This window comes from Vidua chalybeata, chromosome 1, assembly GCF_026979565.1.
Source record: "Vidua chalybeata isolate OUT-0048 chromosome 1, bVidCha1 merged haplotype, whole genome shotgun sequence".
Classification (NCBI taxonomy): domain Eukaryota; kingdom Metazoa; phylum Chordata; class Aves; order Passeriformes; family Viduidae; genus Vidua; species Vidua chalybeata.
Window position 1 is genome coordinate 117189065 of NC_071530.1, and position 14717 is coordinate 117203781.

Genomic DNA, 14717 nt, shown 5'->3' on the forward strand with positions numbered 1-14717 from the left:
TTGGGAAAGCTCCAGGAATTGCTCCAAAAGAGGTTGCAAAGCAGCTTTTGCCCCTGCCTTCAGTCAGCCAGAGGTGCAATTTGGTTCATATTTATTTAAATGTAACAAAAGGTTTAATGATATCAATATATAATGTGGCTCCTCTGGGGCATTGCAGCAGCCTCTTTTTTCCCATTAGTTATAGCCCTGCTATTTTTATAATTGGACAGAAAAAGCATATCATGTATGTTGTTCTCCAAAGAAAATCCCTGTAGGGGCTGATACCAGTGCTCAGGCAGGTTCCTTGCTCTCATTCCATTTGCCTGAGTGACATGTGATTGATTCAGAAAGCCAGTCAACATCCACATGTGATAAAAAAGCATGAGATAATTTAAAGTTACAGGAATTACATGAGTAAAATATAGTTGTCCTGAAGGTATTCCAATTTTCTTTAATTTTAGTTTACGTCCCTTCCACATTTTTCATTTTGAAGTTTGTCTTCTTTTTCATAATAAACAATTGCAAAGTGATGTGGAAATTAACTTTTTTCATTGTTCTGCAGAGCTGAACTTCAGCATTTCTTCAGAAAAGGGTATGAAAGATAAGCCTGTTCTTCCTCACAGCTATCTTCATAATCATCATCTTCAAAACAACAATAACCCCCAAAATAGCCAGGAACACTTGTCTCTCGGCCATGTGAATAAACAGTTTTGGTGAGCTGTTGGCTTCTCACAGATTTATTAGTAAGTTTAGTGAGATCACCAGATTATTGAAAATCGGGAGAATTTTGTCAGCCTAAGGAATATTAAAGAGGACTTGTCCATTCCTGAAACAGACTGCAAAGAGGCTACAGAGGCTACAGTGAAAATTTGACTTTACCTCCACTGCTTTGTTGTAATTGTATCATTGTGTTTATATCATAATTTATGCCTTGTGCAATTCCTCCACTGCTTATGATATTGGTTCAGGGATGCATCCAGCCCATTTCACCTTTGCCATTGACAAGCCTTCAGTGTTATAAAAGTATAACCAAGAGAAATAGTGAGAGACTGTATCTGCACTAACATTCTAGAAAGACCTTTTCCTTTCTTGCTAAATTTAGTTAGACATTGTTATTCATGGTAGTGTGTAGATAGTAAAATACACAAGTATATTTGTCTGATTGCCAGTCTAGGTCAATAAAGCAACTATATGGGACAGGATCAAGATAAATCTGTGGTTTTTCATCGCAGTTGTCCATCCAGGGATGTCTGCTTTTTCAAGCAGCTCATTTAAAAGGAACTGAAAACCATGATATTATAGATACTTGCATTTTCGTTCATTAACTGTTATGATAAGGATTTGTCAAAAAGACTTGGCCAACTTCTGCACCAGAGCTGGCTGAGACTGAGTGGGTAGCAGACAAGAGTTCAAGCATTAGCAATATAGAAGTGCCCTCACCTTGACAGCTAATCTACATGAGAACTTAATTGTTCTAGATATTTTCTAGTACTAGATATGGAGGTGTTTGCCATTTTACACAATATTGAAAATTACTGTGACAATTTCTGAACTGTCAAAAATGTTACTGAAATTCTGTGCAGGAATTCTGCAATACTTTTATTTACACTAAAGTATTTATAGTAAAAAATAAAGCTCGATTGTTTATTTCAATTTTTATGGATCTCATTAATATTTCAGTGCAAATTATGCAGAAGAACTTGAAGTAAATGGGAGATTTGGAAAATAGTTGGTTTCTCCTTTCAACCTGTGCCCATAATTGCCACACCCATGGCAGAAACACTGCAATAGACTAAATTTCTGCAAGTTAGTTACTGCAATTCTCAGACAGATACTTTCATTCTGATTCATTTCATTCATCGGACTTCATTTCTGAAGTTAACCTGAACTAGCACTGAGCAGGGAACTGCAGCTGCCCAGTGCACAGTAAACATGGTGATCACAGATTCCAATAAAAGTGAGTATCTCTGCAAATAAGCAGGAGAGGTGGTGAAGGAGGTAAAGACAGGTTAAAGTGCCTCAGCAAACTTGTATGCCTACATGCTATTTCTAGAGCCGAGCAGAGTGCTTAGTGTTGCACTAGGCATTTGGAAATCATTAGAGAATAAAGTGAAAAGTGGAACAGAGATTGCCAACCTAAAAATTTTTTTAGAGAACACATAAATCAAACAATTTTCATTAAGAAAAGTAAAAGCAGTATTTACTTTGAATTTTAGGGATATTTTCTTGACTATATCATTGGAAGTCTTTAACTCTTTGATGAGCTACTGGGACACAAAAGATCCTGGAAATTCAAAAAGCCAGAGAACATTGTTTCCTAAGATATTTGTCTCATGCCTCTCAGGCCACTCACAAGCTTTCAGCAGCCTGTGGGAATCAGTGCATGATAGTTTACTTGGAAGTTGGAATAAAATTTGTATCTTTCTGCCAAGCTGTAATTCAGTGCAAAGAGCTTTCCTGCATCAGGTTTGCTCCAGCTGTGAAGTTGATAAACCAACCAAGGAAATTATCTCCTTCTCTAGGCTAGGAGTTCACATGGTGATTGACAGCTCTGGATAGGCTTGATATTGATGGGGTTTTTTTGGTTTGGTTTAGTTTTGGGGGTTTTTTTTGGTTTTTTTTTTTTTTTTTAATTAGTATTCCCAAAGAACATGTTTCCCTAACTGAATTTTACATGCAGATATGATTTGAAGTAAAGTTATTTTACTATTTTACTGATTCCTTAGCCTGCACATGTAGTGTAAAAGACACAGGCAAACCAGAGGTGAGCCTCTCACTGCAGTCTCACTGAGCCTAACAGCAATAAATGTGTGCTCAGCAGCATGATTCTTTCTGCATATTGTAGTTGATACCCATGTGCCCAGACTTTCCTATATGGGGGAAAAACATCCACTGATTAAAACCCATCTCTGTGTGAGCTTCCACTGAGAGGACATTTTTCTTTTAATCATGTACTAAATCCACAGACTAGCTCTTCCACTGAAATTTGTTGCCTGAGTGTGACTGGACTGCAGAAAGAATTATTTTCTCTCAAATGCAGTCTCCAGTGATTTGCAATGTTCTCTGTTTTTTTCCTAGGGAAATAGGAGATGCCAGGGGAAGGATTTCACTAAACAAGCAGTGAAGCAACCCATACTGCTCAAGATTTGAGGAAATTATTTGATTTTCACTGAGGAAGGAAGTCAGGGTGCATATGCACTCAGGGAACTACTTGCTCTCTGTGCTGATTTTGCATTGGAGCTATCCACAGAAGTGATTTTTTTTTTTCTGAAAGGAGCTGCTGAGAAATTCTTCACCATATCAAGCATGGTCTCCTCCCTGTCATCCCAATTCTATCTGCTGCCCTACAGTATCCAGCAGGGTGTGATAACATTTAGCCAGCATTGAACCCACCACATTAATTGATACATTGGCTGGAAATCTCAAATTGGCAAACCAAAACCACTGCATTCTCAGAGCTACGCACAGAAAGACAGATGAGGTTTTCTAGGAAAATAGATTTTGATACAGGGAGATTGCAGTGCATAGTAAGTTTTAAAAGCCCTGTGCTCTGCAAATGTTGCCTTCATACTTTTGTAGCTGTGTCTTCTTGCCCAAATTCTGTAATAAATCTGCTCATCTTGTGACCATCCTTTGTTTGCTATCTAGTATTATGGAAACTGTTAAAAATGTAACTGTTTCCTTTATATTCTTCAAAGCAGAGCAGGGAATCCCACCAGAAGTGTGAGGTCTAGCTCAGGATGTGCTTTCCCATGTTGCACCCATGTTGACTACAGGGCATGGTGGACTTGTTAAGGGACTGTTCCATCCTTTGCTGTAAATACTTATCTCCTCTCAGCTCTCCTATGGAAGCTGCTGGGCATGGAAAGAGCCCAGTTCATGCAAAATCCTTGGACACACTGTGTACAGAAAGGCTCTAAACTGCACTAGTGATGCAGGCATTTGTTCTTCTTCTGCTTCTAAGCCTGCCAAAGGAGATGGCTGCCATAGCACTCCTCATTCACAGATTAGGTGTGTGAATAGCTCCATGGGGGAGGAAGGAAAGCGGGGAGGGATTATAGACAAGGTACCAGGGAACAGAGTTTGGTGCCACCTCAATATACCCAGAGAGACTAATAAGAAGTTTGTACCTGAATGCAGTCAAGATGCATGTTGATAAAAAACTAAGAAATATTGCTTTACAATATTACAGAAGTAAGTTACATAGTTACCTAGTGAATTTGCCTTTTTTTAAGTTTGAATTTTTCAGTGGTTTCTAACTTGCCTAAGTTAGACACTCTTAATACACTTTTATAGAACAAAAGAAGTGAGACTTGGACTTGTCATTGAAAGAAAAGCAACAAACACAGATGAAAAGGACAGGTTATGTGAGGGTATGTCCAGGAATAAGTAACTGTAAGGATTTTTGTGTTCTCTGAAGGTTCAGAATAGATAGACACTGAGTGAAAAAGATGCTTGAGGCATTTTTATTGTGTTTTGTTTATGAGTTAAATAGCTAAGATTTTTAGATGTCTTGAAAGAGAGACTGATGTAAATTACTGTCAGTTTGTAAATTTATATGTGATGTCAGTAACGGCTCCGAAAGGAGAAAATCATCTTAAAGTAGAAGCCTGAGAAGAAAATCTCATTTATTTTCACCCATATAGAAGGCTTAAGTTGAAACAATTGTCCCCAGGGAAGGAACAGAATGATGAATAATGGTGTAATTCCATAATGCTGATGTTAGTTTGAAAGTGATAATTGAATAAATCAGGTGTGGCGAAAGACATCTGCCGGATCTGTCTGAATCTACGCTATAAGTAAAGATTTTTTAAGAAATCATTCCTAGTGATGTGAAACTTTCTAGCTTAATTTCCATTACCTCCTGTGTAAATTAATGCTATGTAGATTAATTGATAATCATTGTGAATGACAGTAAAAAGTGATAGGTAATTAAACAGTCTCTTAAAAGAGCATGATTGTTTCCATTTTTACTTATGATTTATTTAATTTATTTTTATCTTGTTACTTAACTTATAATGTACCTGATATCGTCACACAAATACATGCATAATATAAAAATATTATATTTTAATAGTAAATTAAAACATAAAGATCAACACAGAAAACTAAAGTTACATCCCGGTCAATTATACCAGACACCAGCGTGAGTGTTTATTCAAGTAATATGCTGGCTCCCAGAAAGAGTTTTAAAGAAGGAAGTCCTGTGGATGTTTGAAATATCCTTGTCATTGCCTGGAGGTTTTTCTTAAAAATTTCATCTTCTTGGTATCTCTTACCACTAATGGCCAGGGATTGCCAAGTTCCCCTCCCTGGACACTGATTTTTACCTGGGCAAGCAGGAGTGAACTGGAAAGACCTCAGTGTTTCGTTATTACTTCTTCTCCCTTTCCTCTTCCTGGGACCATGATTCTACCACTAACCTCACATAAAGATTCTGTCTCCAAACCAGCACAAAGAGGAGCTGAGTCTAGAACACAACTGGACTGCTTTGCACTTCCTTTACTTCTCCACTTTATTTTCTTATTTCTCTACCACTTTTGCAGTGAGATCTGTCTTAACTATGAAGAGAGACATCTTTTCCTTCCCTGACATGACTCTGCCCTTGCTTTAGGCCGCTTAAATCAATTTGCTACATGTTTTGTTATGGATACTAGTGACCAAGAGTGGGAGTGAGTTATGGAAATCCATGCCATGCTGGGATTACCCAATACCAATCTCACACATAAGAGTCCATGCTAGAAGTTGCAGCTGCAATTTTTTGGCCCTGGTGTTGATTTCTCTCTTATTTTGCACGTGCTTATCTTGTTTTGCCTGAAAAGGGTCTTAGGCCTAATTGACAAAACAGCTACCTTAGACCACCTAACTTACTTTAGAAAACAACTTTAATGCAATTCCTTAAAGTTTCAAATAGAGAAGATGATTACTTGTTAAGAAAAAGAAAGCACACAAGTTTACTAAGGTAATTTACTTCAGCTTCCCCAATAAACATACTTCAAAATTCCTTTTCCCACCCAAAATGCAGGACAGCATCTGGGACTATGTATGTGGGACCATGTCCTATGGTCCCTACACAGGGTCATTGGTTCTTAGGTTATTGGAGTCATCAAATGGTTTGGGTTGGAAGGGACTTTAAAGGGCACCTAGTTCCCACTTAACTGCCATGGCCAGGGGCACCTACCAAATTCAGCACACATTTGAAGCTTCCCCTTTATTGTGAAAGGCAGTGAGTTTGCTGCCTACATTAGCAGAAAATGAACCATCAATGTGATTCTTGACCAAAACGAAACTATAAAAGAAAAGAAAATTATTTGTGCTCCATTTGTTACTTTTAGAGCATGCTCATTTGTGGGTTCAGACTGCAGTCACATTTAAACACAGTTCAGTCTTCAAAAATTGGTCTTGTTATCTATGCTGTCTTGTTGTTCACTGGTAATGTGGACCATATCAGCCTCATGCTACCAAGCTTTAACAAGTAGAACAATTTATCAATAGACAGTGTGGGACAGGTCCTTCCAAGCAGAAAAATTAATAGATATAATTTAAAAAATTAGTGATTATCTTGAGAAATATTCCTATTATATGGGGTTTTTTTTGCCTTAGCTCTTTTATTTGCTTATGCAAATCCTACATAGTGATGTAAAGATGGTACTTTAATCAGGCTTGTTATACCAGAGAGTTTGTCTGCTTTTTTTAACCATGGAATTTTTTCTAATGCAAGCTAGAATATTAATATAAAATTATATTGATATGATACAATGTGTAATTACATTAATATTACCATATAATATATAATTAACAATAGTACTACTATAACTCTCCCTAGTAATCTTATCTAATTACAATATGTTTGAAGTCATTAGATACCAAGGAAAAAAGCACAAAAGACTTCAGATTATTTTTAATCTGCACATCTTTCCACTGGCAGCTAAAATGGATTATGAAAGTCCTAGAAAGAGCAGTTAGCCATTCCCCTCCAATGCTCTGCTTTCTGTATTGGTCATACTTATATTAGCAGGACATCCTCATGCTTACAACACACTTGGTGTGCATTGCAGAGTTTCAGTAGCCCTGTCTTGACCAATGAACCCAACAGGGCCAGAAAATGAGCTGAAGCATCATCCTCTGTTTTTCCCATGGTGTGTGCACATTGCTGTCATGTTTTTCATAGGGTCGTAGAGTCCCGCTGTGTGTTGTGATAGACAATATCAAAAGCTTTACTGAAATCTGAAAAGGCCATGCTGAACACCAATGGTGGACACAGCACAGGTCAGGGATTATGCCCAGGAGCCTGGGCACACGAGCCCATCCTGTTTTGTCTGTGCTGGGAGAGAGATGAGGAAAAGACAGATCCTGAGGTGTGAGCAATGGCAGACACACCACTTACCCTGGGGTGGCTGGGATTGTGCCTCAGCCCGTTTTATTAACTCCTGCCATGCCGTCCATGGAAGCAAGAGTGCTGTGGAGTTTCTTTGCTTGGTTTTTCTGTGATTCAGCATCAAAAATGGGGCATTTCTATGGTGTTTGTGCAGTCACAAAAGCTGTTTATGGTTCAGGACTGTGTTGGTCTTTCTGATTCCTCTTCCCCTGTTTTCCACACTGCCTGTCTGGTTTTCATTGTCCAGTATAAAAAGACTGCATTGGCCAGTTGTGAGATTACACACAGCCCCACATTAATGAGAATTCATACTTCACCACCAGGAATTCCTGAGGAAATGTACTCAATTTCACTGGAACATGACTGCCTGGTACCATGCCTGCAATTTCATACAAACTTTTCAGCTCCTTTATCAAACATGGGGGGATGTCCAATTTACTCTTGTAATAGAGTGCCTGAAAGTGTTAGGTGTTTGCTTTTGGTTTTAAGCCTTTAAGAAATTCTTCTTACTGTAATGATTTGTGGGTTTTGTCCACAGACAATGGATAAGGGACTCCATAGGAGGTCTGTAGGCAAAAAGGATAAATAAGGTTGTAATCTCTTAGGTGCTTGTTTCTTCATTATCTGAAATTGGCAAATTCTTATACCTCTAGGCTAAGAATATTTTATAGTTACTGGTGTTTTCTCCTTTGGTCTGTTAGTTTCAGTCTAGAGGTGCTGCTTGAAAATAGCTGATGTGGGATTTTTCTTTTTCATAGGGGAGAAATGCAGTTTTATTAAAATATTGTAAGCTAACACCACTAAAACACACCACCTTTTCCACCAGAAATAATTACAATGTAATAAATGGAAATATAGAGTTGCAAAGCTGATAGGAGTGAAAAAAAAAAAGTCCCTAGGTGCTCACTGATAAAGAATTTATGTAGGAAACAATAAATAAGGAGAAGATTGTGTAGATTTTGCAGTTTCCAGGATTCTCACATGTTTCCTAGCAATTTTGTTGAACCTACAGCACTCGTTGCAATAGTCAGTGTATTTCTAGACACTCAATTCTCTGTAGGGTTTTACAGAGGGAATGAAAATATTATTCTTTCTGGTAAAAAGGAGGGAATCCACACATTAGGTATGTAGGGTGCCAGATTTCATGAAGGACCAAAGGAGTATCATCATGATATATTTCTTATTACATATTTAACTGCATATCAAGTCATATGAGGAAATTATATAATCCAGAAAAAAGGCTTTATTCACTTAAAGTCCTCCTAACTTGAATATATTTTGCTGTTTGAAATGCTTAGAATAGAAATGACATTGAAAAGTTCTTGATCTTTAAACCCTTCCAAACCAGCTCTTTTGCTTTCATATTAATATTTTCAACCTCTTTCTTGGGGTTGAAAGACTTTCAGCAGTAGAGCTCTAACTTTTGGAGTCTCTTTTAGAGCCTGAACCGAGGTTCAAAGACTTCAGGGAGGGAATGAAGAAAACTGCCAGATAAGAGACACTGGACTTCTCTGCTCCCTGTCATCTGGAAATGTTTTTTCTTTGAATGAAGGCATTTTACAATTGCAGCTATTTCTTTCCTCCCTTGAGCAAGTCACCTCAGGCACCACACCATCCCACAAAGCCTGCAGACAGGTGATAGGAAACCTGGGGACAGACTGCCTGCTCTCAGCCTCATTTTTCAGTCTCAGGGATCAGAACAAGCAAAAATGTCCTGCAACTTGGAGTCTGACCTTGCTTTTGTTGACACCTGCATTGCAGGCTGATTGACAATGACTGTCTCATGCATCAGAAACAATTACATTCCTCTGGCTACTCCTGCTTCAACACCAACACCTGCTCCACAGATTAGGAATCCCCTGATCTACAGAGGAAGAATTTTTGAACATGGTGGAGATTGATGACTTCAATTCAGTGAGAAATTGAAGCACTTTATCGTGAAAAGTAAGGGTAAGAGACACAGTAAATAGAAATATCCTCAAATGAGTTGGAATCTTTGTAACTTAGCTTGGTTTAGATGAGCTGAAGTGATGAGGAAGGTTGTACAGAAATTTTTCAGAGAAGAAAGTATGAGCTTTGATTTGGCTTTTACTTTAGCAAAATTAAATAGTCAAACAAAGCAAATGGGATGTGGGATTATCTGTAGAGCTTTGAAGTGGCAGTTGGAATGTGTCTTTTCTAATGATCCAACATATTCAAAACAATAAAGATAAAAGTAATGCTTTACATAGAACATCATCTGTGCCTTTAGCATATGCAAAGACTTTGCCTTGAAAAGTTTTGCACATTTCCATGGTGAATTAACCCTTTTTGTTTTTTGTTTTTTGGTTTTTTTGTTTGTTTGTTTGTTTGTTTGTTTGTTTGTTTTGTCAGATTGCCTTCCATTCAGTTGAGGAAAGAGAGGCTCTTGAAAATGAAAGTACATCTGCACAGTACAGACTCCCTTTCCCACTGCTTTCATCCCTTATTTTTCAGTTTCTGATTTGTGGCTGAAATCAGCATTTCAGTCCCTAGCTCAGTTTATGATTTTCTGATAAAAGAGAACTTTCAACAGCAAATAAGCTGAATACTAGGGAACGAGCAGAAAAAAAATACAAAAAGACAAGACACATTTAGGGCTGATCTTGACTGTTTACATCTGTCAGAAATAGCAGACCTTGCTAATTGCCCCAGTTATGAATATGTTAAATTGAAACTCAAAGCCTACACCTGAGCCATATTCATTCTGAACATAACACAGAATAATAAAAAGCAAATGCAGTATTCCGTTTTGGAAACTGCGAAGTTAAATTGTTTTTGTAGATTTGGTCTACTTGGTGATAGGATTCCTTATCAGGAGCAAAAATATAGGATGTCCATTTGTAATATACTGATTTGCCCTTACAGAACACATTTATGTGAATATAAACTACACAGTATATAGTTTTGTCCTTGAAGAATACATGCACTTCTAATCTGTATGATGCCAGGTCCCCGAGTATTTGGAGTCTTTCATTGCCAAGTTCAAATTCTAGGTGCTTCAAGGAGCTCAAGTAGAAATCTGAAAATGAAAAAAGTATTTTGTAATTGTATTTCATTAGACAGACTATATAAATACAGAAGCTGGGCTGGTTTACATCAGAATGTATTTGGTTATTCACTACACAATGGACTGGATAATCCTTTAAATATTTATGAGTAAACCACAGAGGATTTACACTTTCTTCCAACATGTGGAGATTTTATAATGTGCACCATGTTAGTTCAAACTAAACCCTAATGTTTTGCTTGCTACTTAATATTTCTAACATCATGGCTCTGCATCACATATGCCTATTCTCTGGACAGTTACACACAGTATTTTGGGGTGTAATTCAGGAATAACTAGGCTATGACCACCTAATTCTCAAAGCCAATGCATACAGCATATATTGGAGAGGATGTAAGGTAGGAACTTCTTTGCATTTCAACCTGAGGCAGCATCAGCTGAGCTCTGTGGATTAGTAGTTTTTAAATGAATAGTTCACATTGAACAATTATCCTAGTGAAAGGTAAACGAGGCAAATAAATAAAACTACAAAAAAAAATCAAGTTAGACTTTATTGGTTGGATTTTTATAGGTACAATGGCTTTAAGAATGCCAGCTGGCAATTTTGTGAGCCTTATGGTCTGCAAGGCTGCCCTGTTCCTGAAGTGGATCTTTGATTTCGTTTCTGATATTATCACGTGGATTATGCTCACGTCAAATTTATTAGTAATGTCTTTCAACTGAGACCAATTTCAGTGGTTCCCCCACTGACCTTACTATGATTCACCTTTATTCATCAAATAGACTAATTAATTCTCTTTGCAGAGCAAGGTTTTGGTCCCTTACCACTTATCAAATTTTGGACTTTTTTTTCATTTGTCAGTTGTTCTGAACTGAGGGCTAAGTCATTGATGTTCCTGTTTTGACATTTCTCTCTTCTGCTCATCAATCATGTCACTCTGAAGAGTGGACATAGGCATTTCGCATATGAACCTTGATATAGCTCCTGCTATAATACCCTTAGTACTGATACCATGCATGTGTGTTAGTGTTTCATTTCTGATGAGAGCTGGCTTCAAGATACCTCTTAACCACACCAGCTTGTTCTGCTGGGGTTCACATCAGGGAGACATCTCCACATACATGAGCTGGATTCCTTCTGCATGAATCTGAACTGGAAGAGGAACTCCTGAAGGACAAATGAGGTATAAGAGCCTGAAACAGGCATTCAGCTGATGGATCAGACCAGATCCAGTCTATAAGTTAAAGGCAAGACAAACCAGAAGAACCTGGTATGTGTGGAGCTAGGGTATGAGATTCTCAGGTCCAGCTGTTTGACTCTACAGTTCTGTGCCCGTTGGTCTGCACCACTGGCTAGTGTAGGCACATCCCTGGTCATCATTGTCATTAAGGCTGCCTAGCTTTACAAAATACCTTCCACTCTCACATAATTCTACCAAATTTGAGACATTCTGCCTCAAATTTTCTTTAGTATGATAATGCCTGAAGCTTAATTAGCTCAGCTATCCAAACTTTTCTGAGAATGAGACTGAGATAAAATATTCCACTGTACCAATTAGAAAAAAACAAGGAGATCTTTGTTGTAGAGCAGGAGTTTGAAGTCTGCAGGAAAGAAGAGATGAGGAGAAGTCCAGTATTTTTGATCTCTTGACTACACAGAAATATGGTGGAATCCTGTTTCAGTAACTGCTCTTAAACAAGCCACGTTCATTCTCTAATTATCCTTTGATTATTATTATTATTATTAGATTGGAGTAGATATTAGGAAAAAAATCTTAATGGTCAGGTATTGGAACAAGGTGCCCAGAAAAGTGTTTGGAAAAAACATGTAGCTGTGGTGCTTCAGGAGATGGTTTAGTTGTGGGCCTGGCAGTAGCAAGGTAATGGTTGACCTTGATGATCTTAGAGGCCTTTTCCAACCTTAATGATTCTATAATTATGTGTTAATTCAGAGCAGGCTTCATCCCTTAGGTTTGTCTTGCACTGACACCAGAGGTGAGTTGCAAAGGCCCAGCAAATTGTTCACTTAGAGCAGCTCCTCTAGGAGTGATCAAAAGGCATTGCCTCATGCTTTTGCTGATAACAGCGAGGAGGCAAGGTAAGCAAGGTCTCGCAGAGAAGGCAGAAACGTGAAAAATGTATGAAGATGCTTCTAACATCAGGTGTGCTCTTTAGAGAAGACATATAAGCTGACTCTAAGCAGTACATTCACAAAGTGTATGAAAGTACAGATGCTCTATTTCTTGTACATATTTTGATCCATCCTTCAGAGTTAGTGTTAAGCACTTTTCTATATCAGTACCTGAACTGTCATGCACACCTAACATAGCCTGACATTTCTAGGTTAAGTGTTAGCTCCAGTTAGTGTGTCTGAACTCAAGTGAAAGAGCATTACTAATTAAGTACCAATTTTGAAATACTCCAGTTCTCTTCACTGTTCTATGCATTTATGTAGACAGTAATTGACACTGGGCTGTCTCATACCTGTTCATATTTAGGATTAATTGCTGTTTACTCTTTCTCAAGAAAAAAAAGGATGCAAAGACTAAGAAGAATTGCTAGTTGCTGCTCTGGTGACATGTCCTGTACTATCTAGGACAAATTAGACTATCATTCTTTTTTTCCTTTGTAGTGTCTTTGGTAATTTTTCTTCAGAAGGTGATGAGCACCTCCCAGACTGAACTCTTTGTTATAAACATGTTGGCTGAGTGATTCTGTTTGTACTTGTCCAAGTAAGCACAATGCTGGTGCTTAGCAAAAAGAAACACCCTCATCTGCCAGCAAGTGAAATAAGACAGCCCTGGAAGAAGGATGCTCCATACAGCACTGGCCAGGCTCCTTGTATGCACCAAATGATACTGTGAGGTATTTTTCCCACTCTTAGCTATTCTTATTTCTGCAGTGAGCAATTGCTTGGGCACTGTGTTTAGGCTTTCTCCAGTGAGAAATTTCAGGAAATAAGTAGTCTGTTTAAGAGAAAGTGGGTCATTGCTTTCAGCACTCTATTTGCCTGATGATGGGCTACTGTCATGAAGGCACAAGAAGGTCAGTAATGATCAGAAACGTACCAGATCTTCTTCTGGATAATTTAGTGATAAAAACCCCTCGTAGTTTAGATACTGAAATTAATTTATCTTGGAAGTTATAATCCTGAATAAATAAGAATAATAAGAATAAATGACAATTGCATTTGTCATTTCCTAATTGCATCCTAATGCATAATTGGCATTTTGTTTTTTCTGAACATTCATTCACTGAAGTTTTAGTAGTGTTTTGTCTGTGAGTTATGATTTACAGTGAGACCTGTGGTATGAAGCAGGCAGAATAGTGATGCCTGTCACACAGGCATGTACTACTGCTTTTTAACTACCAGGCAAAGATTTAAATAAGAAAGCAGCCTTCAAAGGAAGCATCAATCTCAGTAAGCAGTAAAAACCCTGCTGTCATTAACACAGTTTCAGCTGAGCAGACATGCTCAAAGCAATGCTGAAGACTTGGAACTGGACAAGTACAAAGCATCAAAGGAATGCACAGACACCATAGAAATTTCTCATGGCTTTTTGTTAGGAAGTATCTCACAAAGAGAGAAGACAACAGTATTCAGCTAAAGAGAATTTTCTGGTTCTTTTCCACCATTAATATCTATGATTGTACACTCACAGCCTGGGTCTGTTAAATTGGAGAGAATATTTAGAAGGCCCAACTACTAGCCATAAGTAATTATAAATTGTTTTTTCTCACATTCATTTACAAATCTTATGTGAATAGACTGTGATCTTTGTGCTTTTATTACAGAAAGTTGTTCAGGAAATCTTCTACATAAATAAATTTTAGACACAACCTTTTGACTGTACAAATTATAATTATTAGCTGGAAATGGGTTATTCAGCCCTGTGCTTTAAGCCCAGTTCTTTAGTTATATGAAAAAAGACTGTAATAGAAAAGAGGACTACTAAGATGAAATGCCAAAACCCTTGATTCTCTCAGGGAGTCAAGAGGAAAATTTCTTGTGGGAATAAAGATGTGTCAGAACTTCAAATTTCCTGTTGATGAGCTAGGATTTATTTTCACTGACATGTTTTTCTTTCATAAATAATTTCTGGATCTGGCTACAATATGTCATCTCCATGAGCATCTCAGACTCCTTATTCCCACCCTGCTACCACCTACTGCTCAAAATGGGACAGGTATGGAAAAATATACAAATCCCCAGAACTTCCCTAAGCAGACAACACAGCCATGGCATAGCACTTGACTTCTCAACCACTACATAAGATTTTTTGGTTGGGTCCTTTTTTTACTCCAAGCTGAGGACTAGGGGACTTCATGGGC

At 37.9% G+C, this 14717-nt stretch overlaps 1 protein-coding gene across 4 annotated transcripts in view; it reads left to right on the plus strand.

Moving 5' to 3' along the window:
- Positions 1 to 14717, plus strand: part of NKAIN3 (sodium/potassium transporting ATPase interacting 3) — a 339758-nt gene that overhangs the window by 255814 nt on the left and 69227 nt on the right. For 2 of the 4 annotated variants that reach the window (XM_053964096.1, XM_053964077.1), the window contains 2 exons: positions 542 to 571; positions 3058 to 3110. The exons of the other annotated variants lie outside the window; for them this stretch is intronic. In XM_053964096.1, coding sequence (XP_053820071.1) covers positions 542 to 571; positions 3058 to 3103 — 76 coding nt within the window. In that variant the 3' untranslated portion in view covers positions 3104 to 3110. Of the gene's footprint in view, positions 1 to 541; positions 572 to 3057; positions 3111 to 14717 lie in introns of those variants that run through there. 4 annotated transcript variants of the gene reach the window in all.